Below are 27,213 nucleotides of genomic sequence, written 5' to 3' on the forward strand. Positions count from 1 at the left end.
TATGTTTCAGGCATTAAGCTGACAAATATTTAACAAAGAAAAGGTTTTTGAAAATGAATGCATGAAATGATGCACTTACACATTACACCTGTGTGTGTTCATAGGATGAAGGAGGAACACTTGTTACTGTGGAAGGTAAGTTGTTCAGAATAGATCAAAGAGCCTTATGTTAGATTCTCGCAGGTTGAATACAACATGTACCTGATATTTCTTTTCTTAAACTTGTTTAGCAGATGTAGTGGATGGCACTTCTTGTTGTGGGTTCATCACAAAGAAGTAGCACATGTATTTACTCCTACAGGTGCTCTACTTCTACGTCTTTGCCTGATCATTAATAATATAATCTCATTGCCTCATCAAAGTAAAGACCTGTAATTGGGGTTGTGCATGCAATAAAAAGTATTTAGATCAATGCAACTTTCTCCCAAACATTGACTTTCTAGAGTGTCCTAACATGAAAGCAAGCGTTCATGTGTTGCACTTCCTTTTTAGAGGACCTCACATCAGCTCGTACCTCTGAGAGCTGAGAGTTTGAGGTTTAGATCGCCACAGTGCAAAGGTATCAGTGTGTTCTCCTCCTTTATAGTACATTATACTGTACCCTCCAGCAGCAGTTGCACCAGTAATGGGTAGATGGAAAATGTGGTTTGTTCTGCTCCTGAAGCTAACTTTGTATGTCTTCAACACCAAAGGTACTGTACAAGAACTGCTATAGCTTTAATTTTACAAATGCATAAATGTAGCACATGCTTACTCATTGAATCTATTTCATACTACATTGATTTCTTTGTATTTTAATTGATTGCAGAGACTGGGAAGCAACTGCAGAAAACCATCGGTAGCAAACCAGATGTTACTCTGATATGCATCAATACAACACTGAGTCCCATCATATTTCTAGTGTGTAAGATCAGAACAGAGACGAGCGGTGGAGAAGAGTGTCGTCTGCTGTATCGAAATGGACAGGACTTTGAGAACAAATGTGACTCCAGATTCACTCTCATGACGGAGGATCAGACTGTATTTCTCCACCTGACTGGTTTAACACCAGTGGATAGTGGGAACCACACCTGTGAGTGTTCACATCGTGGTGGAACAGACATTCTCCATCTTAATATCACTGTAGAAGGTACGTGTTTGATTTATTGTCTTGCTTTTGGGTTTCAAACTATATGCATTTCTCTGGTTATTTTCCAGTGCGTGCTTTATTTGATTATTTGTAAATAAAAGTGTAGTACAACAAAACCATGATGATGTGCTTAATACTAACAATATAAAAGGCCAGTAATACAAACCTGATACTGTGGAAAACTATTTTTTTTTCTTTACAATATTTAAGCGGATGAAGATGCCAGCAGTTCTACAGAAATGCCTTTCCACAATGCTGTAATTATTGGTGTAATTATATTCATCATCATAACTGGAGTTATCCTCGGATGTATCCACAGAAGAAATCACCACAGGTAAGACATTAATACAGCCTACATATAGTTATGATGGGGAGTAAAACTATTTTAGTAAAGGAGATGTAAATAAACAATTTGTAGTGAGTTGTTTCTGTTTGTCCGACAGAAGACGATCAGAAGCGCTGACAAGTCACGCAAACACGGTACTGCACATTAAATGTTGTACCTACTTGTTATCTGCTGTTCATTTGACTTCATTTTAATATTTTTTAATCTGTGTGCTGCTGCTGCAGGAGCCAGAAGACATTGAGCCGTACAGCACCTACATACAGAAAGAGAACGAGCTTTACTCAACTGTAATATAATTGAATGTGTTTACCTGATACAAATTGAAAGATGCTTTTGAAGAGTTTTAATTACATAATATCTAATCCGATGTGATGCATGTAACGACTGAATTGCTGTAAAGCAGGATCTGCTGTCCAGGGCACTTGCTTACTTTTTTGCATTTCATTCTAAAACTGATCAAGCTCCCCTGTTTTCTATTAATCTTATTGTAAGTTTAATGTTTTAAAAGGAGCACATTGGGTGCATTATACTATTTAATTTTATTACTGTAAAGTATCCAATAAATTTGTTTTTAAAATAAAGTTGCAACTTGTTTTGGTATTCTGTTAGTCAAAGCCATAACAATGAAATATTTCAATATAAGTTTTATTTAAGGGAGCAATACGTAATACTGACAGGTAGAGTTTAAAATGGTGTACTGTAGTCTAAATTCAGAATAATGGAGACAGCTGCTCCCCCGGCCCCTTGTACCCCAGACTCAACGCTCATGCGGGTTGCCAGGTTGAGAACACTAAACCCAACATCCCATGATGTCAGTGTACATACGGTATATATAGTTGATGATAGCCAAAGCTAGCTCGATACAAAAGCCCCCTGGTCTTAAAATACACACTTTGCAGTTGGGGTTCAGTGAGTGCTGGCCTTACTACTTTGCGTACCCCATAAACAGTAAAAACTAAATAAACATATACCATTTCTTCCATAGAGATAATAATGTTGTCTAAGTTTATCTTGCCAATCCCTACTATTAGCCGTGATAAATTAGTGAAGCTCAGTGCTTACAATTTCAGGAGGATATTTTTAGCATCCGTTAAGTTTTGTCACTTTTGGTCTCTAAGCTGTCTCCATCTTTCAAATGCACCTCCAATATTTACCCGTGTTTTATCACGTCTCTGGTCATGCAACGGTTTAGAAAGATGCCGAGGATTTTTAGGTCACGTAGAGGGGACCAAAACAAAAACAGACATCGGGCCGGAATGGAAATTTCAAAGGAGAACATACTGGCTTTAACATTCTTGTCAGAGAAGAAGCTATTTATAATTTTTTTTTATTGTGATACAATAATTTATCACTATAATTTGTTGATTGATTTTTGGTAAAGACAAATGAGTCTTATTCCTCTTGTAGGATCAATTTAAAGAGTAATTTAACACTGTGCTGTAAAGCTGCCCTCTGGTTGGATGTTATACTGATATGACAAAAATACTGTATTGTGAATTTATCATTTATTATTCTGTAAAAATGAAGAAAAAAAATACTTTTGCTTCAAAAACTTTTCAAATTAAATGTAGTCAATGTCAATCACCACGTGTTAAGGTATAGTATGTGATATGTGCTATGCTTGTTGGGTATAATGCTATTGTGGTAAGTATAATATGGAGAGCATATGTGGTATTTCTTTATCAAAAATGTTACCTAAGCTCAAACACACTTGTGTCTTAACTTCAAAGTTGAGAGTTCTTTTACTTCCTTTCTAGGACACTTCATCAGCTCATGTGCTTTTAAGGTATTTTAGGTAGTTTGATGTCAGTGTCGCCTCGTCCCCCCCACCCCCCTCTCTTCAGTATAGTTTCCCGACTGCAACACTGTTACTCAGACCTCTCTATCATCATGGGTCAGTTGACACTGTGTTATGTTCTGCTCCTGCCACTGTGTTTGGGTTTTGACTCTGAAGGTATGTACAGGAGATTTATTATTAATAACATGCGATGCATGCCAGTCAGCTAGTTTTGCAGTTTGCTAGAATAATGTGTAGCCTGTAATAAGTTTCCTAACTTTGGGTTGTTTGCAGTGACTCTTGTGAAAACCATCAGGAGAGAACCAGATGTTACTCCGATATGCACCAATACAACTTTGAGTCCCATCACACTTCTAGTGTGTAAGATCAGAACAGAGACGAGCGGTGGAGAAGAGTGTCGTCTGCTGTATCGATATGGACAGGACTTTGAGAACCAATGTGACTCCAGATTCACACTTATGATGGAGAATCAGACTGTATTTCTCCACCTGACCAGTTTAACACCAGTGGATTGTGGGAACCACACCTGTGAGTGTACACATCCTGAGGGAACATACATTCTCCATCTGAATATCACTGTGGAAGGTAAACACATATTATATTTTTCCCTCATACTTTGGCTTAATTTAATAAAAGCATACAATAATGAGTTCTTCAAATAATATAGTAAGAAACTGTATGTCTATTTACAGTAAAATACCTTCACATTTAAAAACTGTATGCTTACTGTAAAACAGTAGTTTACTGGCGAAGCTGCTGTCAGTATATTACTGTAACTTTACAGTGAAAAGTTTTACAGTGAGCATACCTACAGTTATATATTGCTGTCGCTATAAAGATTCTGCGTAGGGTTAGTGATGAATAGATAGAATAATGATGATACTGATAAATGAAAAACAAATTAGGTTTTACAGGTACGGGGATCACAACCAAGACAGTCAATAACTGGTGTCCACCTTCTGGTAAAAATAGGTACTTTTAGTACTTACTGTTTACACAACAACGCTCGCAGGTGAAAACGACAAAATATTTTATCAGATATGCCTTTCGTTTAGACGGCGACGGCATTTTTGGGGCTTAAAAACGCAAAAAAGTGAAACCACCCTCCAGAGTGGAAATCTTAAAAACGCACCGTCATGTTCCATCTAAAGGGTAAAAACGCAAAAGTCTGTGTGTGTCATTCACTTCTGATGTTTCAACACCAGCCTCTATTGTTGTGGTGGCTGGTGACCCACCCCATATTTCGTTACATAAATCAAAATATAGAGTGATTACTCGCCCATGCCCACTCCGCCGTTGGGTATCCACAACCTGTCTATACTTGGACCGGATGGCTCTCAGCTTTGATGATATCTGACTTTTACAGATAGCGTCTTTCTCGTGTGGATATGACGTCTCTCCAGGTACAGGATACTGCTGAAGAAATTCGGTCCATATGTCTATATATTTTGACTGGCAGGACTCCCAGTCCACGCCCTGTTGTGCCTTTGTGGCTTTGTAATCTAAGGTTGTTTGGAGCAACAACTAATGTTGTTCGCTTCGCCATGTTTTGGTTTTGGCTACTAGGGAGAGAAGTAAAAGGAAGGTTCTACGCAGGCGCGTGGACTTTGTGGTGTTGTGTGACAGTGCTTCACACTACCACCTAGCCGCCTGGTGTGCATACTACATCGAATTTCACACACTTTTGCGTCACCATATGCACGCAGATTCCCCCCCCCCCCCACAAAACGCTCGTCTAAACGCGGAATAAAAAGTGAGAACTTTAATGCCACTTTTGCGTTTTCTCTTCAGATCGTTTCCGTCTAAACATAGCCTTAGCTGTAGCTGGGCAGTCATGTGTATTCCATCATGTAGACATGCGTTACTTTCTGTAGCCAGTGAGCAGCCTTTGGGGGGGGGGGGGGTTAGGCTTCATCCAGTTAATAGTGATCATTTTTCTTGCAACCATCAATAAAACATGCAGTATATAAGACAGATCTGTGGTAGACAGGTGGTTAGGAAGTACATCTAATAAAAAAGGTCCTTTGCCATTAATACATTTTTATGTGAAGATTTTATGCAATATTTTGACGGCGTACTGTTTCTTTACTAAAAGCTAATCATTTTCTCGTCACACTCTTCAAGATGCTGGATCATTAACGCATGCATCACCCATCAAAGGAATAGTTTTTTTTCTGAAAATATTTATCCTCAACACCCCTAATTATTTTAAGTTGTTGCTGGTCACTTTCTGATTATCACAATCATGTCAAAATAACATCCTTAAAACTACACACAGAGAAAAGTTTGAGACCCTTTGGCCGTGACTTGTATAATGTTGATTATACTGGAATTTAAAAAAATAAAATTCAGTCATTATAACTTTATAATTGCTAACTGAAGATGAAATATCCCCAAAGCTTGTAATACTTACAGTCACATAAACTAGATAATAGGTTGTTGTTTCGTCATTTCAGAATCAGAATCAGATTTATTGGCCAAGTATACTTACTTACACAAGGAATTTGACTTCGGTAGGTGTTAACTCTCTATACATTCAACAAATAGACATGTAGTAGTAACATACTGTACAATAGAGACAACAATATACATATAGGCACACATCAACATAATATACAAAAATACAAATATACAAATAAGACATAATATCAAGACAAGTACACATGGAGTGGGATGTAAAGTGCAAAAAGTAATAGTGAGAAGTAGTGTGCAAGATGCATATTGGAATGATAAGCATGTAATGTGTAGGGAAGTGGGTGAGTGGCCAAAGTGGGGATGACCCCACTTATCAAGTGTTCAGTAGAGTGATGGCAGTGGGAAAGAAGCTGTTTTTATGTCTGGTTGTTTTTGTGCTCAGGGATCTGTAGCGCCTGCCAGAGGGGACGAGGTTAAAGAGAGTGTGTGCAGGATGTGTGGGGTCTTTGGTGATGTTCTCTGCCTGCTTCCTGGTCCTACCAGTGTACGAGTCCTGGAGGGAGGGCGGGGGGGGCACTTTTACTTGCATGTACCTGATATTTCTTTTCTTAAACTTGTTTAGCAGATGTAGTGGATGGCACTTCTTGTTGTGGGTTCATCACAAAGAAGTAGCACATGTATTTACTCCTACAGGTGCTCTACTTCTACGTCTTTGCCTGATTAATAATAATATAATCTTCTCATTGCCTCATCAAAGTAAAGACCTGGGATTGGGGTTGTGCATGCAATGAAACTCTCTCTTCTCCCAAACATTGACTTTCTAGAGTGTCCTAACATGAGAGCAAAAGCGTTCATGTGTTGCACTTCCTTTTTAGAGGACCTCACATCAGCTCGTACCTCTGAGAGCTGAGAGTTTGAGGTTTAGATTGCCACAGTGCAAAGGTATCAGTGTGTTCTCCTCCTTTATAGTGCATTATACTGTACCCTCCAGCAGCAGTTGCACCAGTAATGGGTAGATGGAAAATGTGGTTTGTTCTGCTACTGCAGCTAACTTTGTATGTCTTCAACACCAAAGGTACTGTACAGGAACTAATATAGCTTTAATTTTACAAATGCACTACTATACTATTGACTTTTTGATTTTAATTGATTGCAGAGACTGGGAAGCAACTGCAGAAAACCATCGGTAGCAAACCAGATGTTACTCCGATATGCATCAATACAACACTGAGTCCCATCATACTTCTAGTGTGTAAGATCAGAACAGAGACGAGCGGTGGAGAAGAGTGTCGTCTGCTGTATCGAAATGGACAGGACTTTGAGAACAAATGTGACTCCAGATTCACTCTCATGACGGAGAATCAGACTGTATTTCTCCACCTGACTGGTTTGACACCAGTGGATAGTGGGAACCACACCTGTGAGTGTTCACATCGTGGTGGAACAGACATTCTCCATCTTAATATCACTGTAGAAGGTACGTGTTTGATTTATTGTCTTGCTTTTGGGTTTCAAACTATATGCATTTCTCTGGTTATTTTCCAGTGTGTGCTTTATTTGACGGGGTAAATAAAAGTGTAGTACAACAAAACAATGATGATGTGCTTAATACTAACAATATAATAGGCCAGCAATACAAACCTGATACTGTGGACAACAGATGGTAGTAGCTTAATTTGTGATCCTTTTCTGACTTTTTTTCTTTACAACATTTAAGCGGATGAAGATGCCAGCAGTTCTACGGAAATGCCTTTCCACAATGCTGTAATTATTGGTGTAATTATATTCTTCATGATAACTGGAGTTATCCTCGGATGTATCCACAGAAGAAATCACCACAGGTAAGACATTAATACAGCCTACATATAGTTATGATGGGGAATAAAACTATTTTAGTAAAGGAGATGTAAATAAACAATTTGTAGTGAGTTGTTTCTGTTTGTCCGACAGAAGACGATCAGAAGCGCTGACAAGTCACGCAAACACGGTACTGCACATTAAATGTTGTACCTACTTGTTATCTGCTGTTCATTTGACTTCATTTTAATATTTTTTAATCTGTGTGCTGCTGCTGCAGGAACCAGAAGACATTGAGCCGTACAGCACCTACATACAGAAAGAGAACGAACTTTACTCAACTGTCATATATCATTGAATGTGTTTACCTGATACAAATTGAAAGATGCTTTTGAAGAGTTTTAATTACATAATATCTACTCCGATGTGATGCATGTATCCGACTGAATTGCTGTAAAGCAGGATCTGCTGTCCAGGGCACTTGCTTACTTTTTTGCATTTCATTTTAAAACTGAATTTCATTCTAAAACTGATCAAGCTCACCTGTTTTCTATTAATCTTATTGTAAGTTTAATGTTTTAAAGGGAGCACATTGGGTGCATTATACTATTTAATTGTATTACTGTAAAGTATCCAATAAATTTGTTTTTAAAATAAAGTTGCAACTTGTTTTGGTATTCTGTTAGTCAAATACCTGCAAAGCCATAACAATGAAATATTTCAATATAAGTTTTATTTAAGGGAGCAATATGTAATACTGACAGGTAGAGTTTAAAATGGTGTACTGTAGTCTAAATTCAGAATAATGGAGACAGCTGCTCCCCCGGCCCCTTGTACCCCAGACTCAACGCTCATGCGGGTTAACAGGTTGAGAACACTAAACCCAACATCCCATGATGTCAGTGTACATACGGTATATATAGTTGATGATAGCCAAAGCTAGCTCGATACAAAAGCCCCCTGGTCTTAAAATACATACTTTGCAGTTGGGGTTCAGTGAGTGCTGGCCTTACTACTTTGCGTACCCCATAAACAGTAAAAACTAAATAAACATATACCATAGAGATAATAATGTTGTCTAAGTTTATCTTGCCAATCCCTACTATTAGCCGTGATAAATTAGTGAAGCTCAGTGCTTACAATTTCAGGAGGACATTTTTAGCATCCGTTAAGTTTTGTCACTTTTGGTCTCTAAGCTGTCTCCATCTTTCAAATGCACCTCCAATATTTACCCGTGTTTTATCACGTCTCTGGTCATGCAACTGTTTAGAAAGATGCCGAGGATTTTTAGGTCACGTAGAGGGGACCAAAACAAAAACAGACGTCGGGCCGGAATGGAAATTTCAAAAGAGAACATACTGGCTTTAGCATTCTTGTCAGAGAAGAAGCTATTTCAACTTAGCATGTTTCCTTAATATCTGATAACATATAATGGTCATTTTAATGATTTAGGTAAATATATTAAATATTTATCCTTTAAAGAAAACAACCCATATCGTTTCTATTAGATGTTATGAATTTACAGAAATCATTTATTATTTTTCTATAAACTGCTGTGTGATTTCAGAAAAAAATAAAGTATTTCCCCCAGTTCCCAGAACACATCATCAGTGATGTAAGCAGGGGTTGTTTCCGAACTTTTAACACTCAGATAATTTAGCTGTCTTCTTGACCTGACTTCTCAGCTGCCTGCATGAACTTCCATTCCTTACCCAAATCTACCCGGAGACTTCTGCACACAGAGGACTTTAAAGAGGGACGGCCTACAGTAGCAGCTTTATCCTAGCCTGACAAGCCAGACCCACATCAAGATGTTGGGTCTGGGAACTCACCATTGGCAGGGCTCAATCCGAGGGGTGGGATAAACGGTTGTCTTTCAAATTCCCTCTGCACTCGTAGCCAACCAGAGCAACGCTAGTTGATAAGATTAAACTTTTGCCGTATCCGGTCGGCAAAACTTTAACATCTTCATTTTTTAAGAATGACTTCAGGGCTTAACTCCAAGTCTTCCAGAGTCGAGGCCAAAACCGATTCGAAAGACCGCTGTTCGCCAGCAGCAACAGCCATCTTCTTTGTTTTCAAGTAGCAGGGATTTCACGCGGAACCATCGCAACTCTGCCGTCCTTATGTTAAGACCGCCCACCGATTCTATACACAATGTGATTGGCCTGACCAGAATTTGTTTTTTTCCAGCTCACAAGCCAACGGAGAGTTGCTAGACTGACCCTGGCTGCAAATTACATTTGCTGCCACTAGGGTGCATCTAGATTTATCTATCATCAGTAAACCAACCCTTTACTTTCAGATCTGTTTGTGACAGTGGTTGAAAGAAGACCAAACCAAAGTGAGGGTTTGTGGCTTCTTTCGGCAGATTATTATCTCGCCCTGTACAAATCAAGCCCTGATCTATCCAAACATTATGACAAACTAAGAAACACAACGACATCAAATTTAAAAATGTACTGAACGTAAGGTGATGCTTGGATGTTTTGTCTGTGTTAAGACTGAATGTCCTCCAACATCAGGTCTTCAAAACAGCCACTATCGACAAATGAGTTGTTGAACTTTACTGAAACACGTCCTGAGATCTTAAATGTGTGCTCAATTCCATTTGAAGCCCCTGCTTCAAAATAAAAGCTGAGAACCAAAAAAATCCTCAGCGTGGGGTTGTCTCTCCACATAATGTAGATCTTTTTTTTTTCCAATCAGGATTAAAGCTTTATAGAGTACAGTTTTCAGTGAAACTAAAATTAAAGATTCGCCCACAGAGAGTCTTAATGTGAAAGTAGAGAAAGTGTTGTACTTCCTTTTAAGGACACGTCATTATCATCCCATAAGCTCATGAGGCATTTCTAAAGGTTGCAGGCTTGCTGTGTCTTCCTGTCTTCAGTGTAGATTACTGACAGCGTTCTGGGATTATGGATCAATGGAAACTCTGGCTTGTTCATCTTCTCCCACTGTGTTTATGTTTTGACAACGAAGGTACAGTACAGGAGCTTTTCATTACATATCAGTTTATCATTTTGTGTTTGTCTAAGTCCTTCTTATTGTAGTGCAGTCAAAGAAGAAAAATGTGATGGGTGAAATTAAAACATTTAAAATCTCTATCCTGTTGTTTGCAGTGACTTTTGTGACAACCTCAGGGAGAGATCCATATGTGGCTCCACTGTGCACCATTGACTCCTGGCGTAGGAGCACACTTATCCTTTGTAAGATCAGCAGAGAAAGGAGAAGGGGAGAAGACTGTTTTGTGGCGTATCCTGCGGGTGAAGAGGAATTGTTAACAATATGTGAATCTAGGTTCACTTTAATGATGGTGAATCAGACTGTATTTCTCCACCTGACCGGTTTAACACCAGTGGACAGTGGGAGCTACACCTGTGTGTGTCCATATCCTAATGGAAAAGATATAGATATCAATATCACTGTGGAAGGTACATTTATTTGTACTTTGGTAATAAAACTGTCAAATGTCAAATTTAGGCTTTATGGTGGATGAACAAATATTCTGCTTCAGCATCACTGTGGAAGGTAAATGCGTTTCTTTTTGTGTTTAATGGGCGATACTTTTTTTTTTGTCTTTCCAATCTTCTTGAAGATGAAGAGCCCAGGTCCAGGATACTGCTCATTACTGTGATTGGTTTTGCATGCATCGTTGTGTCTGTACTTGCCATTGGACATATCCTGAGAAAAAAACATTGCAGGTGAAAAATTCTTTCTGATTGAGAGCTTTAAACCTTGTCAAATAATGTAGTATTTTATATTGAATAAAGAGTTTAAGTTGTACTCTTTTCAGAGCAGTAACTTGTGTATTTCGTCATTTGGTTATTTTTTTTTGTTTCCCACTTTTAACCCTGACATCTTTTCTTATTTGCAGACACAATACGAGGTCAGGAGCACCTGTCTGTGAAACCCCCTTCCCGTTGGTGAGCCACTTATTGTTTTGTACTATACATTTACATGTATAAAGTAGCTATTTATAAATATATATTTTAACAATCGAGGCATTTAGCTGAGGCCTTTATATTGTTTAAAAAAAATAGGTCACATGCAGACAGGAAATGATGAGAGGCAGAGCTATGAAACAAATATACAAATGTTGCTCTCACAGTTTAGGTGCGGTGTGTGTCTTGACCACAAGGCCACCACAGCATCTTTAGGGTGATGTAAAGTAAAGGGCAGAGTGTTAGTGTGTCTGCAACAAGAGGAAACCTTTTGTAAATTCTGTGACCATAAATTGAAATAACAGATGTGCAGTCGTGGAGGTAAGTATTCAGATACAAGTATTAATACCCCACTGTAAAAACACTCACATACAAGTAAAAGCACTGCATTGAAAATGTTAAGTAAAAGTATGTATCAGGAAAATGTACCTAAAGTATCAAAAGTATTCAATTCAGAAAAATATAGTGTGAGTTTTGTACTATATCTCATCAGATTATTATTACTCATGCATTAATGTAATCACAGCATTTTGCTGTTGTAGTTGGTTGAGGCGGAGCTCTTTTTGAGGACTTTTCTTTATTTTCTATTAATCTCTGGTTTATTTCTCGAGTAATCATTTTGATCGATTGTTTAGTTTGTAAAATATCTGAAATAGTGACACTTTTGGTCCAATCAAGACTCCAAACCTCAAAATGATTATGAATAAATAAAAAATGATCAAATTAATTACAAACAAAAGCAGCAAATCCTCAGCTCTGAGAAACTGGGACCATGAAATGGTTTTGCATTCTAGCATGATAAAATAACTAACAATTATCAAAATAGTTGATACTTTTTCTAAATCAACTAATCGTTTCAGCTCTAATTGTATAGGCTATACTATTAAGAACACTAATGAAAATTCATATGTGTTAAGCTCATCATATGTTCTTATGCAAAAAATCTTAATCGGTAAAGTAACTTCAGCTGTCAAAAAATAATGTACTGTACAACATTTCTCTCTGAATTTAAAGTGAAAAGAAGATACAAAGTTTAAAGTGCAAGTACCTCAGATGTGTAAGCACAGTACTTGAGTGAATGTACTTACTGTAGCTCCACTGCAGATATGTATGTAAGAGGTACTGTAGGTCTATGCCAGGAGAAAATACAATAGGTGGCATCTTTACTTACACTTGTTTAATACAGGGTATCAATCACTTGTATTTTCAGGATAATTCACAATAACTATCCGGATGTAGCCTTCTTTAGCCTGCATTTTAAAGTGCTCATTTTATGCTCATTTTCAGTTTCATAATTGTATTTAGAGGTTGTACCAGAAATAGGTTTATGTGGTTTAATTTTCAGAAAACACCATATCTTTGTTGTACTGCACATTGCTGCAGCTCCTCTTTTCACCCTGTGTGTTGAGCTCTCTGTTTTAGCTACAGAGTGAGACATCTCACTTCTGTTCCATCTTTGTTGGGAGTCACACATGTGCAGTAAGTACTGCTAGCTAGTCAGTTGCAGAGTATGAGGGCGTGCCACGCTAGCAGCTAGGCGAGCATTATAACGTGTGTTACAAAGTGACGCACGTTCGTCCCGGAAGTAAAGGCTGGACTACAACAGAGCTGTTTGGAGCAGTTTGTCAACAGTGTTTTCTGTTGGAGATGGTAAGTCCCTTTGGGGTGGACTTTGGGCTTTTTCACTTTGTAAACCTATAACGTGCACAAAAAGATGTATAACACAATAAAGGAAAGGGGAAAAGCCAAAAAGCATAATATGAGTGCTTGATAGCATGATGCAGTAAGTTGATGATGTTTCCACAGGACCAAAATGACCCCGATGACCCAGATGACCCCTACACAAGCCTCCAGCACCCAGCCGGTGAACTCTACCAGACTATCTCCTCGGTCCACCGTCAACACGACAACAAGAGGAATTCAGCCAGCAACAGCATAGTGACTGTCCATATGGGTAATCAGGAAAGAGATGAAAGAGAGACTGAAATCTATGAAAACGTCCATCCATCCATCTTCGTCCACTTATCCGGTATCGGGTCGCGTCACATCTGAATCCAAAATCCAGATAACATGACTGTACAGTATAACTGTACAATATGTTGACATTTTTTTTGTTATTGCCATACAATAATTTCTCTTGTTTTATACATGTAGATGTTGACAAAACAACATTCAAACATGCTTTTAAGAAACGCTATAATTTGTTGAATGATTTTTGGTAAAGACAAATGAGAAGTTGTATGTAAATGCTAAATCACATGGTGTCTTATTCCTCTTGTAGGATCAATTTAAAGAGTAATTTAACACTGTGCTGTAAAGCTGCCCTCTGGTTGGATGTTGCAGGATTATTAGAGCGTGTTATGTTACCCTTTCATTTTTTAACACGCATCGTACAAATCATGTACAGAATCCTCAACGAAGAAGTTGAGACCTTTTTTTTTTATTCTCATAATTATTCATACATGTATCACTGTTATAATTATAATATTATAAGATAGAGTTGCTAATTGAGAAGGTAATTTTCCAAAGGCTCATTGTTAAAACTGTACTGTACATTAATGTAAAAGAAAATACTGTATTGTGAATTTATCATTTATTATTCTGTAAAAATGAAGAAAAAAAATACTTTTGCTCCAAAAACTTTTCAAATTAAATATAGTCAATGTCAATCACCACGTGTTAAGTTATAGTATGTGATATGTGCTATTGTGGTAAGTATAATATGGAGAGCATATGTGGTATTTCTTTATCAAAAATGTTACCTAAGCTCAAACACACTTGTGTCTTAACTTCAAAGTTGAGAGTTCTTTTACTTCCTTTCTAGGACACTTCATCAGCTCATGTGCTTTTAAGGTATTTTAGGTAGTTTGATGTCAGTGTCGCCTCGTCCCCCCCACCCCCCTCTCTTCAGTATAGTTTCCCGACTGCAACACTGTTACTCAGACCTCGCTATCATCATGGGTCAGTTGACACTGTGTTATGTTCTGCTCCTGCCACTGTGTTTGGGTTTTGACTCTGAAGGTATATACAGGAGATTTATTATTAATAACATGCGATGCATGTCAGTCAGCTAGTTTTGCAGTTTGCTAGAATAATGTGTAGCCTGTAATAAGTTTCCTAACTTTGGGTTTTTTACTTGTGAAAACCATCAGGAGAGAACCAGATGTTACTCCGATATGCACCAATACAACTTTGAGTCCCATCACACTTCTAGTGTGTAAGATCAGAACAGAGACGAGCGGGGGAGAAGAGTGTCGTCTGCTGTATCGATATGGACAGGACTTTGAGAACCAATGTGACTCCAGATTCACACTTATGATGGAGAATCAGACTGTATTTCTCCACCTGACCAGTTTAACACCAGTGGATAGTGGGAACCACACCTGTGAGTGTACATATCCTGGTGAAACATACATTCTCCAGCTTAATATCACTGTGGAAGGTAAACAGATATTTTATATATTTTTCCCTCATACTTTGGCTAAATTTAATAAAAGCATACAATAATTAGCCATCTTAAGGGCAAATACCAGTGTCATTTTTCTGACAAAGACTTTTTTCTTTACAATGTTTTAGAGGATGGAGATGCTGACAGTTCAACACAAATACAGATTCTAAGCGCCTTGATTGGTGTAACTATAGTCATCACTATAACTGCAGTTATCTTCAGGTGTATCTACAGAGGTATGCGACATGGGTGAGAGACTACTGCAATGTTCATAAATATTTTTAGGAATGCTTTATAACCTAATGGCATTGGACGCTCTAAAACAATATAACTACATCAATTGTGATGAACAAATGTTAGTTCATTTACATGCAGCATCAAGCTTTCTTGACTTTCCGTTTCATGTGAAGTAACAAAAGAAGACACTGCCTTTCATTTCCTGTCCTATCTATAAAAATAGACCGAAACATTATGATTGATCACTAATGGATTGTTGTTTGACCCAACAGAAGACAACCACAACCACTGAGCAGTCATCCAAACACGGTAATGAAACATCTTACATCTTCAAGCTGGATTGGGCCACATGTGTATTGTATTTGGATATATACAGTTTGTTTAAAATGAAAACAATACCCTAAAACTCAGGAAGAAGCCAGTGTATTATTTTAAGATTATATTTTAAATTTGATTTCCCATGTTCAAATGTATATACATTTCATATTTCATTCATATATTTGAGAATCAGTGAGGAGACAATGCCTTGAACCACTTAATGAAAAGGTTTCAGTAAATGTAGTGACTAAGGAGTGACATATTGTAGCCAGACTTTAAAAACATGATGTATCAAGATGTATTTATGTGTTATAGGATGAAGATGACCCAGATGATCCTTACACAAGCCTCCAGCAACCAGCGAGTGATCTCTACCAAACTATCTCAAACTCAGCAGGCGAGATGGTGACGGTTCGCTTGGATAACCAGGAAATAGACTGATCCAAGTTGCAAAATCTATGAAAACATTTAAACCAAAGAATCCAGATAATGGAACCTGTAATAAATGGATGTTCGCGAATTACTGAGCAACAGACTACTGAGCGCAGTTGGCTTTCAGTTCTTTGAAATATCCAAATTGCTACTTTTTTTATTGCCTTTAATACACAATTACAAGCAATTAACATCACAAAAGAAAGAAACTGTCACTGTAAACCTGATGTAAATGTACCGCTAAAATCTTACAGTATCTTCCTGTTTTATTGTTACAGGATCATACTGTAAATGGCAGTGCATTCTGGGAGAAAATAATAATAATAATACAGCTGCGAACGTTACAGATTACAGGTATTTACTTGTAATGCCAATGCATCTTGGGAAAATAAAGGAAAAGGCAGGAATTACACTGCAGCCAGTATATTACTGTAAATTCAAATAATACAGTCAGAAACTGTATGTCTATTTACAGTAAAATACCTTCACATTTAAAAACTGTATGCTTACTGTAAATAAACAGTAGTTTACTGGCGAAGCTGCTGTCAGTATATTACTGTAACTTTACGGTGAAAAGTTTTACAGTGTAGGTACAGCACACCTACAGTTTATATTGCTGTCGCTATAAAGATTCTGCGTAGGGTTAGTGATGAATAGATAGAATAATGATGATACTGATAAATGAAAAACAAATTAGGTTTTACAGGTACGGGGATCACAACCAAGACAGTCAATAACTGGTGTCCACCTTCTGGTAAAAATAGGTACTTTTAGCTGTAACTGGGCAGTCATGTGTATTCCATCATGTAGACATGCATTACTTTCTGTAGCCAGTGAGCAGCCGTTGGGGTTAGGCTTCATCCAGTTAATAGTGATCATTTTTCTTGCAACCATCAATAAAACATGCAGTATATAAGACAGATCTGTGGTAGACAGGTGGTTAGGAAGTACATCTAATAAAAAAGGTCCTTTGCCATTAATACAATTTTATGTGAAGATTTGATGCAATATTTTGACGCCGTCCTGTTTCTTTACTAAAAGCTAATCATTTTCTCGTCACATTCTTAAAGATGCTGGATCATTAACGCATGCATCACCCATCAAAGGAATAGGTTTTTTTCTGAAAATATTTATCCTCAACACCCCTAATTATTTTAAGTTGTTGCTGGTCACTTGTAATTTCTTCATAGATGTTCTGTATAGAACTATTGCAATGGTCAACAAGTCAATGCAATGAAGTTTTCAAAATATAACTCCTCTTGTAGGACTATTTTATTTTCTAATGCACACACCTTGCTTTGAGTTGAGGCCTTTCTGATTATTACAATCATGTCAAAATAACATCCTTAAAACTACACACAGAGAAAAGTTTGAGACCCTTTGGCCGTGACTTGTATAATGTTGATTATACTGGAATTTAAAAAAATAAAATGATATAGTCATAACTGTATAATTGCTAACTGAAGATGAAATATCCCCAACGTTTGAAATACTTACAGTCACATAAACTAGATTACAGGTTGTTTCTTCATTTCACTTGCTTGAAGTAAGTTTCTGTCTCTTACAGCAGTGCTGTATGACGACAACACACTGGTTTCCTTATGAAAGAGGCCAGAGACATACATTGAAATGAGCTGCTAAGACCCTGCAGCTTTCTATTCACAGCTCAAGCTCAGTTCTCTATAAATGTGATAACCACAAAAAGTCATTTTTAGGATGTTGTGTGACGTACAACTCTCACTAACCGTACAAACTGTAAGACCAATGCATGTGTTACTTCTGTATACATGTATAACACAGGCACTTTGTATGAGATAAGAGTCTCTAAAAATGAAAGCAGAAGCTCCTGCAGCAATTCCTTTATAGGAGAGATCACACCAGCTCGTACCTCTGTGAGAGTCTGAGGTTTAGGTAGCAAGAGTGGGTCCTCCTCCCTTCAGTACAGGATACTGTCTACTGCCAGCAGCAGTTGCTTCTTGACCATAATGGCAAAATGGACACCATGCTTTTTTCTGCTTCTGCCGTTGACTGTGTGTTTTGACAGCGAAGGTAATGTACGGAAATTGATTTACATAATGTGAACTGTATGCAAGTTGCTGTTCACTATTTTTAGCTGTCTTTGGTTTAAAAAAAGAGAACTAAATATTTTCTGCAATTTTGGAGTGGATTTAAAAATGTGATTTAATACTCACAAAATGCTAAACTACAGCTATCACTAACTCAGACGGTTGTTTGCAGTGACTCTTGTGAAAACCATCAGGAGAGAACCAGATGTTACTCCGATATGCACCAATAAAACTTTGAGTCCCATCACACTTCTAGTGTGTAAGATCAGAACAGAGATGAGCGGGGGAGAAGAGTGTCGTCTGCTGTATCAATATGGACAGGACTTTGAGAACCAATGTGACTCCAGATTCACACTTATGATGGAGAATCAGACTGTATTTCTCCACCTGACCAATTTAACACCAGTGGATAGTGGGAACCACACCTGTGAGTGTACATATCCTGGTGAAACATACATTCTCCAGCTTAATATCACTGTGGAAGGTAAACAGATATTTTATATATTTTTCCCTCATACTTTGGCTAAATTTAATAAAAGCATACAATAATTAGCCATCTTAAGGGCAAATACCAGTGTCATTTTTCTGACAAAGACTTTTTTCTTTACAATGTTTTAGAGGATGGAGATGCCGACAGTTCAACACAAATACAGATTCTAAGCGTCTTGATTGGTGTAACTATAGTCATCACTATAACTGCAGTTATCTTCAGGTGTATCTACAGAGGTATGCGACATGGGTGAGAGACTACTGCAATGTTCATAAATATTTTTAGGAATGCTTTATAACCTAATGGCATTGGACGCTCTAAAACAATATAACTACATCAATTGTGATGAACAAATGTTAGTTCATTTACATGCAGCATCAAGCTTTCTTGACTTTCCGTTTCATGTGAAGTAACAAAAGAAGACACTGCCTTTCATTTCCTGTCCTATCTATAAAAATAGACCGAAACATTATGATTGATCACTAATGGATTGTTGTTTGACCCAACAGAAGACAACCACAACCACTGAGCAGTCATCCAAACACGGTAATGAAACATCTTACATCTTCAAGCTGGATTGGGCCACATGTGTATTGTATTTGGATATATACAGTTTGTTTAAAATGAAAACAATACCCTAAAACTCAGGAAGAAGCCAGTGTATTATTTTAAGATTATATTTTAAATTTGATTTCCCATGTTCAAATGTATATACATTTCATATTTCATTCATATATTTGAGAATCAGTGAGGAGACAATGCCTTGAACCACTTAATGAAAAGGTTTCAGTAAATGTAGTGACTAAGGAGTGACATATTGTAGCCAGACTTTAAAAACATGAGCAGTGATGACTTCATGACCTTTTTTAATGATAAAATTATAACAATTAGAGAAAAAATTCATCACCTTCTGCCCACAGCTTCCAACGACTCACCATTGGGCGCAGGAGGGCTAGAGAGAACGATAAGACCTGATACTTATTTAGACGGCTTTTATCCTTTAGACCTCCAACAATTAATGTTAAGGGTCTCTTCAGCTAAGCCAACTACCTGTCTCTTAGACCCCATTCCAACGAAGCTACTTAAAGAAGCACTACCTGTGGTCAACACCACATTACTAGATACGATCAATATGTCCTTATTAACGGGTCACGTACCGCAGTCTTTTAAAGTAGCTGTGATAAAACCTATTCTGAAAAAACCCACCCTCGACCCTGAGGTCTTAGCCAACTATAGACCTATATCTAACCTCCCGTTTCTCTCCAAAATCCTTGAGAAGGTAGTCGCTAATCAATTGTGTGACTTTCTGCATAGAAATAGTCTATTTGAAGACTTTCAGTCAGGATTTAGAATGCATCATAGCACAGAGACGGCACTGGTGAAAATCACTAACGACCTTCTAACTGCTGCTGACAAAGGACTTGTCTCCGTACTTGTCTTATTAGATCTTAGTGCTGCATTCGACACTATTGACCATACCATCCTCTTACAGAGACTGGAACATTTAGTTGGCATTAAAGGAATCGCACTAAGCTGGTTTAAGTCCTATTTTTCTGAGCGATCCCAATTTGTTAATATTAACGATAAACCATCCAAATACGCTAAAGTTAGCCATGGCGTTCCTCAAGGCTCAGTGCTTGGACCAATTCTATTCTCTTTATATATGCTTCCTCTAGGCAATATTATTAGGAAACACTCAATTAACTTTCACTGTTACGCAGACGACACCCAATTATATCTGTCAATCAAGCCAGACGAAAGCGGTCAGTTAGCTAAACTTCAAGCGTGCATTAAAGATATAAAATCCTGGATGACCCACAATTTTCTGATGTTGAACTCAAACAAAACGGAAGTTATTGTGCTGGGACCCAAGCACCACCGAACTTCATTATCTAAATATATAGCTACCCTAGATGGTATTGCCCTGGCCTCCAGCACTACTGTCAGAAATCTAGGAGTCATTTTTGACCAGGATCTATCCTTTAACGCCCACTTAAAACAAACCTCAAGAACAGCCTTTTTCCATCTTCGTAACATTGCCAAAATCAGGAACATCCTGTCTCAAAACGATGCTGAAAAACTAGTCCATGCATTCGTAACTTCCCGGCTGGACTACTGTAATTCTTTACTATCAGGCTGCTCAAATAAGTCCCTCAAGACCCTCCAGCTGATCCAGAATGCTGCAGCACGTGTTCTGACAAGAACTAACAAAAGAGATCACATTTCTCCTGTATTAGCTTCTCTGCATTGGCTTCCTGTAAAATCCAGGATTGAATTTAAAATCCTTCTCCTGACCTACAAAGCACTAAATGGTCAAGCACCATCATACATAGAAGAGCTTTTAGTACCTTATTGTCCCACTAGAGCACTACGCTCCCAGAACTCAGAGCTACTTGTGGTTCCTAGAGTCTCTAAAAGTAGAATGGGAGCCAGAGCCTTCAGCTACCAGGCTCCTCTCCTGTGGAACCAGCTCCCAACTTGGGTTCGGGGGGCTGACACCGTCGCCACATTTAAGAATAAACTGAAAACCATCATCTTTGATAAAGCTTATAGTTAGGGAGTGAGGAGTTGCAGCATAGTAGAGTAGAGTAGAGGGAGGCAGGAAGTACAAGCCCGTTCCGGCAGGGGAGAGTACGAGCCCGGTCCAGGGCCCCTCTCTTTAGCCTGCCTCTCTTAGTTATACTATTATAACTCTAGACTGCTGTGGGAAGCTCCTTCCAAGGACACAATGAGCCGCTCCCTCTTCTCTCTTTTCACTTGTCTCCTTTTGTGTGCATCTTAGTCCCAGAAATGCCTGTTACTAACCTATCTCTGGGGAGTTTTCTCCCCGGAGTCCCTTTGCTTCTTCTTCACCCAGAACATCGCCTTGGAATTGGGTGGCACCTACACCGGGGTCCTGGGTGCAGCTGACGCTATGGACTTACTACACCCTGCTACGCTCTGCGTTTCCCCGCAGTGTCCGACTGCGTCCAACCGCGTCCACCCAGGCTGCTGTGCCACACTACACCCCGTAACGCCCTGCTGTGCCCTACTATGACATGAACTACTATGACTACCATTGTGATCACTGCTTCACTATCTTTATTATGACTATTATTGCCACCATTCACCACTCCCCCAACTGGTGCCGTCAGACACCGCCTACCAAGAGTCTGGGTCTGTCCGAGGTTTCTTCCTAACAAAAAAAAAGGGAGTTTTTCCTTGCCACTGTCGCAATAGCTACTGCTAATGCTTGCTCTTGAGGCAACCACTGTAATAGTTGGGGCTTCGTAAAGTACAGAGTTTGGTCTAGACCTACTCTATCTGTAAAGTGTCTCGAGATAACTCTTGTTATGATTTGATACTATAAATAAAATTGAATTGAATTGAATTGAATTATCAAGATTTATTTATGTATTATAGGATGAAGATGACCCAGATGACCCTTACACAAGCCTCCAGCAACCAGCGAGTGATCTCTACCAAACTATCTCAAACTCAGCAGGCGAGATGGTGACGGTTCGCTTGGATAACCAGGAAATAGACTGATCCATGTTGCAAAATCTATGAAAACATTTAAACCAAAGAATCCAGATAATGGAACCTGTAATAAATGGATGTTCGCGAATTACTGAGCAACAGACTACTGAGCGCAGTTGGCTTTCAGTTCTTTGAAATATCCAAATTGCTACTTTATTTTATTGCCTTTAATACACAATTACAAGCAATTAACATCACAAAAGAAAGAAAAAAAATTGGGCTTCATTTGTCATATAGAAACAACACTGTCACTGTAAACCTGATGTAAATTTACCGCTAAAATCTTACAGTATCTTCCTGTTTTATTGTTACAGGATCATACTGTAAATGGCAGTGCATTCTGGGAGAAAATAATAATAATAATACAGCTGCGAACGTTACAGATTACAGGTATTTACTGGTAATGCCAATGCATCTTGGGAAAATAAAGGAAAAGGCAGGAATTACACTGCAGCCAGTATATTACTGTAAATTCAAATAATACAGTCAGAAACTGTATGTCTATTTACAGTAAAATACCTTCACATTTAAAAACTGTATGCTTACTGTAAATAAACAGTAGTTTACTGGCGAAGCTGCTGTCAGTATATTACTGTAACTTTACGGTGAAAAGTTTTACAGTGTAGGTACAGCACACCTACAGTTTATATTGCTGTCGCTATAAAGATTCTGCGTAGGGTTAGTGATGAATAGATAGAATAATGATGATACTGATAAATGAAAAACAAATTAGGTTTTACAGGTACGGGGATCACAACCAAGACAGTCAATAACTGGTGTCCACCTTCTGGTAAAAATAGGTACTTTTAGCTGTAACTGGGCAGTCATGTGTATTCCATCATGTAGACATGCGTTACTTTCTGTAGCCAGTGAGCAGCCGTTGAGGGGGTTAGGCTTCATCCAGTTAATAGTGATCATTTTTCTTGCAACCATCAATAAAACATGCAGTATATAAGACAGATCTGTGGTAGACAGGTGGTTAGGAAGTACATCTAATAAAAAAGGTCCTTTGCCATTAATACATTTTTATGTGAAGATTTGATGCAATATTTTGACGCCGTCCTGTTTCTTTACTAAAAGCTAATCATTTTCTCGTCACATTCTTAAAGATGCTGGATCATTAACGCATGCATCACCCATCAAAGGAATAGGTTTTTTTCTGAAAATATTTATCCTCAACACCCCTAATTATTTTAAGTTGTTGCTGGTCACTTGTAATTTCTTCATAGATGTTCTGTATAGAACTATTGCAATGGTCAACAAGTCAATGTAATAAAGTTTTCAAAATATAACTCCTCTTGTAGGACTATTTTATTTTCTAATGCACACACCTTGCTTTGAGTTGAGGCCTTTCTGATTATTACAATCATGTCAAAATAACATCCTTAAAACTACACACAGAGAAAAGTTTGAGACCCTTTGGCCGTGACTTGTATAATGTTGATTATACTGGAATTTAAAAAAATAAAATGATATAGTCATAACTGTATAATTGCTAACTGAAGATGAAATATCCCCAACGTTTGAAATACTTACAGTCACATAAACTAGATTACAGGTTGTTTCTTCATTTCACTTGCTTGAAGTAAGTTTCTGTCTCTTACAGCAGTGCTGTATGACGACAACACACTGGTTTCCTTATGAAAGAGGCCAGAGACATACATTGAAATGAGCTGCTAAGACCCTGCAGCTTTCTATTCACAGCTCAAGCTCAGTTCTCTATAAATGTGATAACCACAAAAAGTCATTTTTAGGATGTTGTGTGACGTACAACTCTCACTAACCGTACAAACTGTAAGACCAATGCATGTGTTACTTCTGTATACATGTATAACACAGGCACTTTGTATGAGATAAGAGTCTCTAAAAATGAAAGCAGAAGCTCCTGCAGCAATTCCTTTATAGGAGAGATCACACCAGCTCGTACCTCTGTGAGAGTCTGAGGTTTAGGTAGCAAGAGTGGGTCCTCCTCCCTTCAGTACAGGATACTGTCTACTGCCAGCAGCAGTTGCTTCTTGACCATAATGGCAAAATGGAGACCATGCTTTTTTCTGCTTCTGCCGTTGACTGTGTGTTTTGACAGCGAAGGTAATGTACGGAAATTGATTTACATAATGTGAACTGTATGCAAGTTGCTGTTCACTATTTTTAGCTGTCTTTGGTTTAAAAAAAGAGAACTAAATATTTTCTGCAATTTTGGAGTGGATTTAAAAATGTGATTTAATACTCACAAAATGCTAAACTACAGCTATCACTAACTCAGACGGTTGTTTGCAGTGACTCTTGTGAAAACCATCAGGAGAGAACCAGATGTTACTCCGATATGCACCAATAAAACTTTGAGTCCCATCACACTTCTAGTGTGTAAGATCAGAACAGAGACGAGCGGGGGAGAAGAGTGTCGTCTGCTGTATCAATATGGACAGGACTTTGAGAACCAATGTGACTCCAGATTCACACTTATGATGGAGAATCAGACTGTTTTTCTCCACCTGACCAGTTTAACACCAGTGGATAGTGGGAACCACACCTGTGAGTGTACATATCCTGGTGAAACATACATTCTCCATCTGAATATCACTGTGGAAGGTAAACAGATATTATATTTTTCCTTCATACTTTGGCTAAATTTAATAAAAGCATACAATAATTAGCCATCTTAAGGGCAAATACCAGTGTCATTTTTCTGACAAAGACTTTTTTCTTTACAATGTTTTAGAGGATGGAGATGCTGACAGTTCAACACAAATACAGATTCTAAGCGCCTTGATTGGTGTAACTATAGTCATCACTATAACTGCAGTTATCTTCAGGTGTATCTACAGAGGTATGCGACATGGGTGAGAGACTACTGCAATGTTCATAAATATTTTTAGGAATGCTTTATAACCTAATGGCATTGGACGCTCTAAAACGATATAACTACATCAATTGTGATGAACAAATGTTAGTTCATTTACATGCAGCATCAAGCTTTCTTGACTTTCTGTTTCATGCAAAGTAAAAAAGGAAGACGCTGCCTTTCATTTCATTTCCTGTCCTATCTATAAAAATAGACCGAAACATTATGATTAATCACTAATGGATTGTTGTTTGACCCAACAGAAGACAACCACAACCACTGAGCAGTCATCCAAACACGGTAAGGAAACATCTTACATCTTCTTCATTTATGTGGTTCATTTAACTTTAATATTTGTGTCTTTCTGCAGGAGCCAGAAGACATTGAGCCATACAGCACCTTCATGCGGAGAGAGAGTGGGCTTTATTCAACAGTCAGAGTCAATGTCTGTAACACTAATAATACAAACATGTCTACTACAGAGGACACACATGCAGGGGTTTTTTGATTCAGTTCAGTCTTAAGTGAAAGGGGACCAGTTGTCCACAAGGTGCCACTCTTTTGCTTTGTGATGACTTGTGTACTTCACTCAAAGTGTATCCTTTGTGTAAGTTTAATTGAGCATGTTAAACGCATTATATTGTTATTGTATTATGAAGTAATACTTTGATAAAAATCAACAAATGATCTTATGAATAAACTGTTAAAACTAAGTTGTTGTTCTCTTCTTTATTCCTCACTAAATCAGATTCAGAATATAATTAGATTGACCAACAAAGTGCACTTTTCACATTAAGGCTCTGTTGGCAATGTGGCAACTTTTTAAATTAGAATAATACAGATCACTCCTTCTAATGCAGGTTTTAGTTTTTGTCACATTTGTGGGCGAGGACGGGATGAAGGCCAGCTGCTCCGCAGGGAGCGACAAAACACATTCAATGCGTGTTGTTTCATACAACAGTCGCGGGTTGCGAGTAGGACATAGGCCTACTGCTGCTGATAGATCAAGACGTCTGGTTGTGGACACAATGCTGGACGAATGTGACATTATGTGCCTGCAAGAAACATGGTTGGATAAGTTGAATACTGCATGAACTTCCATGGGGCTGGAGAGTCCACTACCGACCTCAGTACGAGGCTGGTTGGTAGGATAGCTGGTGGTGTAGCTATACTGTGAAACATCAAATATGACTCAATGGTGAAGGTGGTGCGTCTAAATGTTGACTGGGCCACAGGGCTAGAGTGTAATTGTAATGAAAAGAAATGTATTGTCTTAAATGTTTATACACCGTATGAATCATATGAGCATGAGGACGAATTTCTGAACAGGTTAGCTTTTATTCAGTCATTCATAGAGGATAACAGCTCATCTTGTGTCTATGTCATGGGTGATTTTAATGCTGACATGTCGGATAGCAAGTCTTTATTTGCAGCACACCTGCAGCAGTTTTGTAATGAGTCTAAATTAATTCTATCGAGTAAGGCTCTGTTGCCTGACACAAGTTTAACCTATGTTAGTGAAGTGTGGCACACAACATCTTGGTTAGACCATATTGTGACCACAGCTCATGCCTCACTGGTAAATGTGGAGATGTGTTATGAACTCGCCACCTCTGATTACATACCTATTGCTGCACTGGTAAACGTTGAGAATGTCCCCCTGCTGTCTAGAAATAATAATGCTACTTCCTCAAGTAAACTGGACTGGTCTAAACTGAGCAAAGAGGTGGTGACTGGATACTGCGAACGGAAAGTCTTTTAAATAATATTGCACTGCCTCATAAGGCCCTAATGTGCTCAGATATGAATTGTAAGGGCGTGCAACATGCTGAAAAACTCTGTGGCATGTATGATGGTATTATGAAATGTCTCAATGCTTCTAGTGAACCCTTTTGTAAAAGTAAATGTGAAGTACTCAACATCAGTCCTGGGTGGAATGAGTTTGTGGCTGAGCAGTATGCTGAGGCAAGAGAGGCCTTTAGACTTTGGTCAGAGGCAGGTAGGCCTAGACATGGGGTATTGCTGGATATGAAAAAATGGACAAATGCTAGAGTTATGTATGCAATCTGTTTTATTAAGAAAAATGAAAAAAAAATGAGAGCAGACTCGCTAGCCAGAAAGCTACAGAACAACAACATTACTGACTTCTGGCAAGAGGTCAAAGTAATGAATAACAATAAAACACCCTTACCGGCTGACATTGAAGGTGTTAGTAGCCCAGAAAAAATAGCTGAGCTTTGGCATGAGCACTACCGTGACCTTTTTAATTGTGTTAAAAGTTACCCAGTTAGAATCAATCATGAACATATTGATCTCTCAGCAGATAATGATAGTTAGGGCAGCAGATATTTATGATGCCATTAATATGTTGGATAACAACAAAGCCTACAGTATGGACTGCATTACTGCAGAACATCTCAAATATATTTGCT

At 38.2% G+C, this 27,213-nt stretch overlaps 3 protein-coding genes and 1 long non-coding RNA gene across 8 annotated transcripts; all 4 read left to right on the top strand.

The window, feature by feature from the left end:
• On the top strand, positions 1-2,565 carry LOC116044397. The gene is made up of 5 exons (XM_031291515.2): positions 1-692; positions 809-1,129; positions 1,340-1,463; positions 1,573-1,609; positions 1,700-2,565. The coding sequence occupies exons 1-5, from the start codon at positions 626-628 to the stop codon at positions 1,769-1,771; spliced, it is 621 nt and encodes a 206-aa protein (XP_031147375.1). The 5' UTR covers positions 1-625; the 3' UTR covers positions 1,772-2,565.
• A 275-nt stretch (positions 2,566-2,840) lies between these two features.
• LOC116044777 lies at positions 2,841-25,512 on the top strand. 5 transcript variants are annotated; one of them, XM_035998757.1, is made up of 5 exons: positions 2,841-3,429; positions 3,547-3,858; positions 7,406-7,529; positions 7,639-7,675; positions 25,152-25,509. In XM_035998757.1, exons 1-5 carry the CDS (start codon positions 3,279-3,281, stop codon positions 25,287-25,289), a joined length of 762 nt encoding a protein of 253 aa, XP_035854650.1. In that variant the 5' UTR covers positions 2,841-3,278; the 3' UTR covers positions 25,290-25,509. The 5 variants fall into 5 exon arrangements, with proteins under 5 accessions (XP_035854650.1, XP_031148111.2, XP_035854651.1 ...); XM_031292251.2 differs by lacking the exons at positions 7,406-7,529; positions 7,639-7,675; positions 25,152-25,509 and adding exons at positions 15,006-15,126; positions 15,387-15,423; positions 15,748-16,066; XM_035998758.1 differs by lacking the exon at positions 25,152-25,509 and adding an exon at positions 7,766-8,454.
• On the top strand, positions 9,757-13,484 carry LOC116044779. Its single transcript, XR_004103748.2, has 4 exons — positions 9,757-10,467; positions 10,608-11,189; positions 11,363-11,411; positions 13,236-13,484. It is a non-coding gene; the product is annotated as an uncharacterized LOC116044779 (long non-coding RNA).
• On the top strand, positions 17,651-22,248 carry LOC116044778. The gene is made up of 5 exons (XM_031292253.2): positions 17,651-17,913; positions 18,103-18,414; positions 18,549-18,669; positions 18,930-18,966; positions 21,823-22,248. Exons 1-5 carry the CDS (start codon positions 17,850-17,852, stop codon positions 21,946-21,948), a joined length of 660 nt encoding a protein of 219 aa, XP_031148113.1. The 5' UTR covers positions 17,651-17,849; the 3' UTR covers positions 21,949-22,248.
• Positions 25,513-27,213: the final 1,701 nt, after the last annotated feature.

This window comes from Sander lucioperca, chromosome 24, assembly GCF_008315115.2.
Source record: "Sander lucioperca isolate FBNREF2018 chromosome 24, SLUC_FBN_1.2, whole genome shotgun sequence".
Classification (NCBI taxonomy): Eukaryota; Metazoa; Chordata; class Actinopteri; order Perciformes; family Percidae; genus Sander; species Sander lucioperca.

What these genes read in the sequence shown, in the direction of transcription:
- LOC116044397 (XM_031291515.2), top strand. Translation starts at nt 626, where the DNA reads ATGGGTAGATGGAAAATGTGGTTTGTTCTGCTCCTGAAGCTAACTTTG. An exon ending in GTATGTCTTCAACACCAAAG is followed by an intron (nt 693 to 808) that starts GTACTGTACAAG and finishes AATTGATTGCAG; the next exon opens with AGACTGGGAAGCAACTGCAG. An exon ending in TCTTAATATCACTGTAGAAG is followed by an intron (nt 1,130 to 1,339) that starts GTACGTGTTTGA and finishes ACAATATTTAAG; the next exon opens with CGGATGAAGATGCCAGCAGT.
- LOC116044777 (XM_035998757.1), top strand. Translation starts at nt 3,279, where the DNA reads ATGTCAGTGTCGCCTCGTCCCCCCCACCCCCCTCTCTTCAGTATAGTT. An exon ending in TTTGGGTTTTGACTCTGAAG is followed by an intron (nt 3,430 to 3,546) that starts GTATGTACAGGA and finishes GGTTGTTTGCAG; the next exon opens with TGACTCTTGTGAAAACCATC. An exon ending in CACAGAAGAAATCACCACAG is followed by an intron (nt 7,530 to 7,638) that starts GTAAGACATTAA and finishes TTTGTCCGACAG; the next exon opens with AAGACGATCAGAAGCGCTGA.
- LOC116044778 (XM_031292253.2), top strand. Translation starts at nt 17,850, where the DNA reads ATGGCAAAATGGACACCATGCTTTTTTCTGCTTCTGCCGTTGACTGTG. An exon ending in TGTGTGTTTTGACAGCGAAG is followed by an intron (nt 17,914 to 18,102) that starts GTAATGTACGGA and finishes GGTTGTTTGCAG; the next exon opens with TGACTCTTGTGAAAACCATC. An exon ending in GCTTAATATCACTGTGGAAG is followed by an intron (nt 18,415 to 18,548) that starts GTAAACAGATAT and finishes ACAATGTTTTAG; the next exon opens with AGGATGGAGATGCCGACAGT.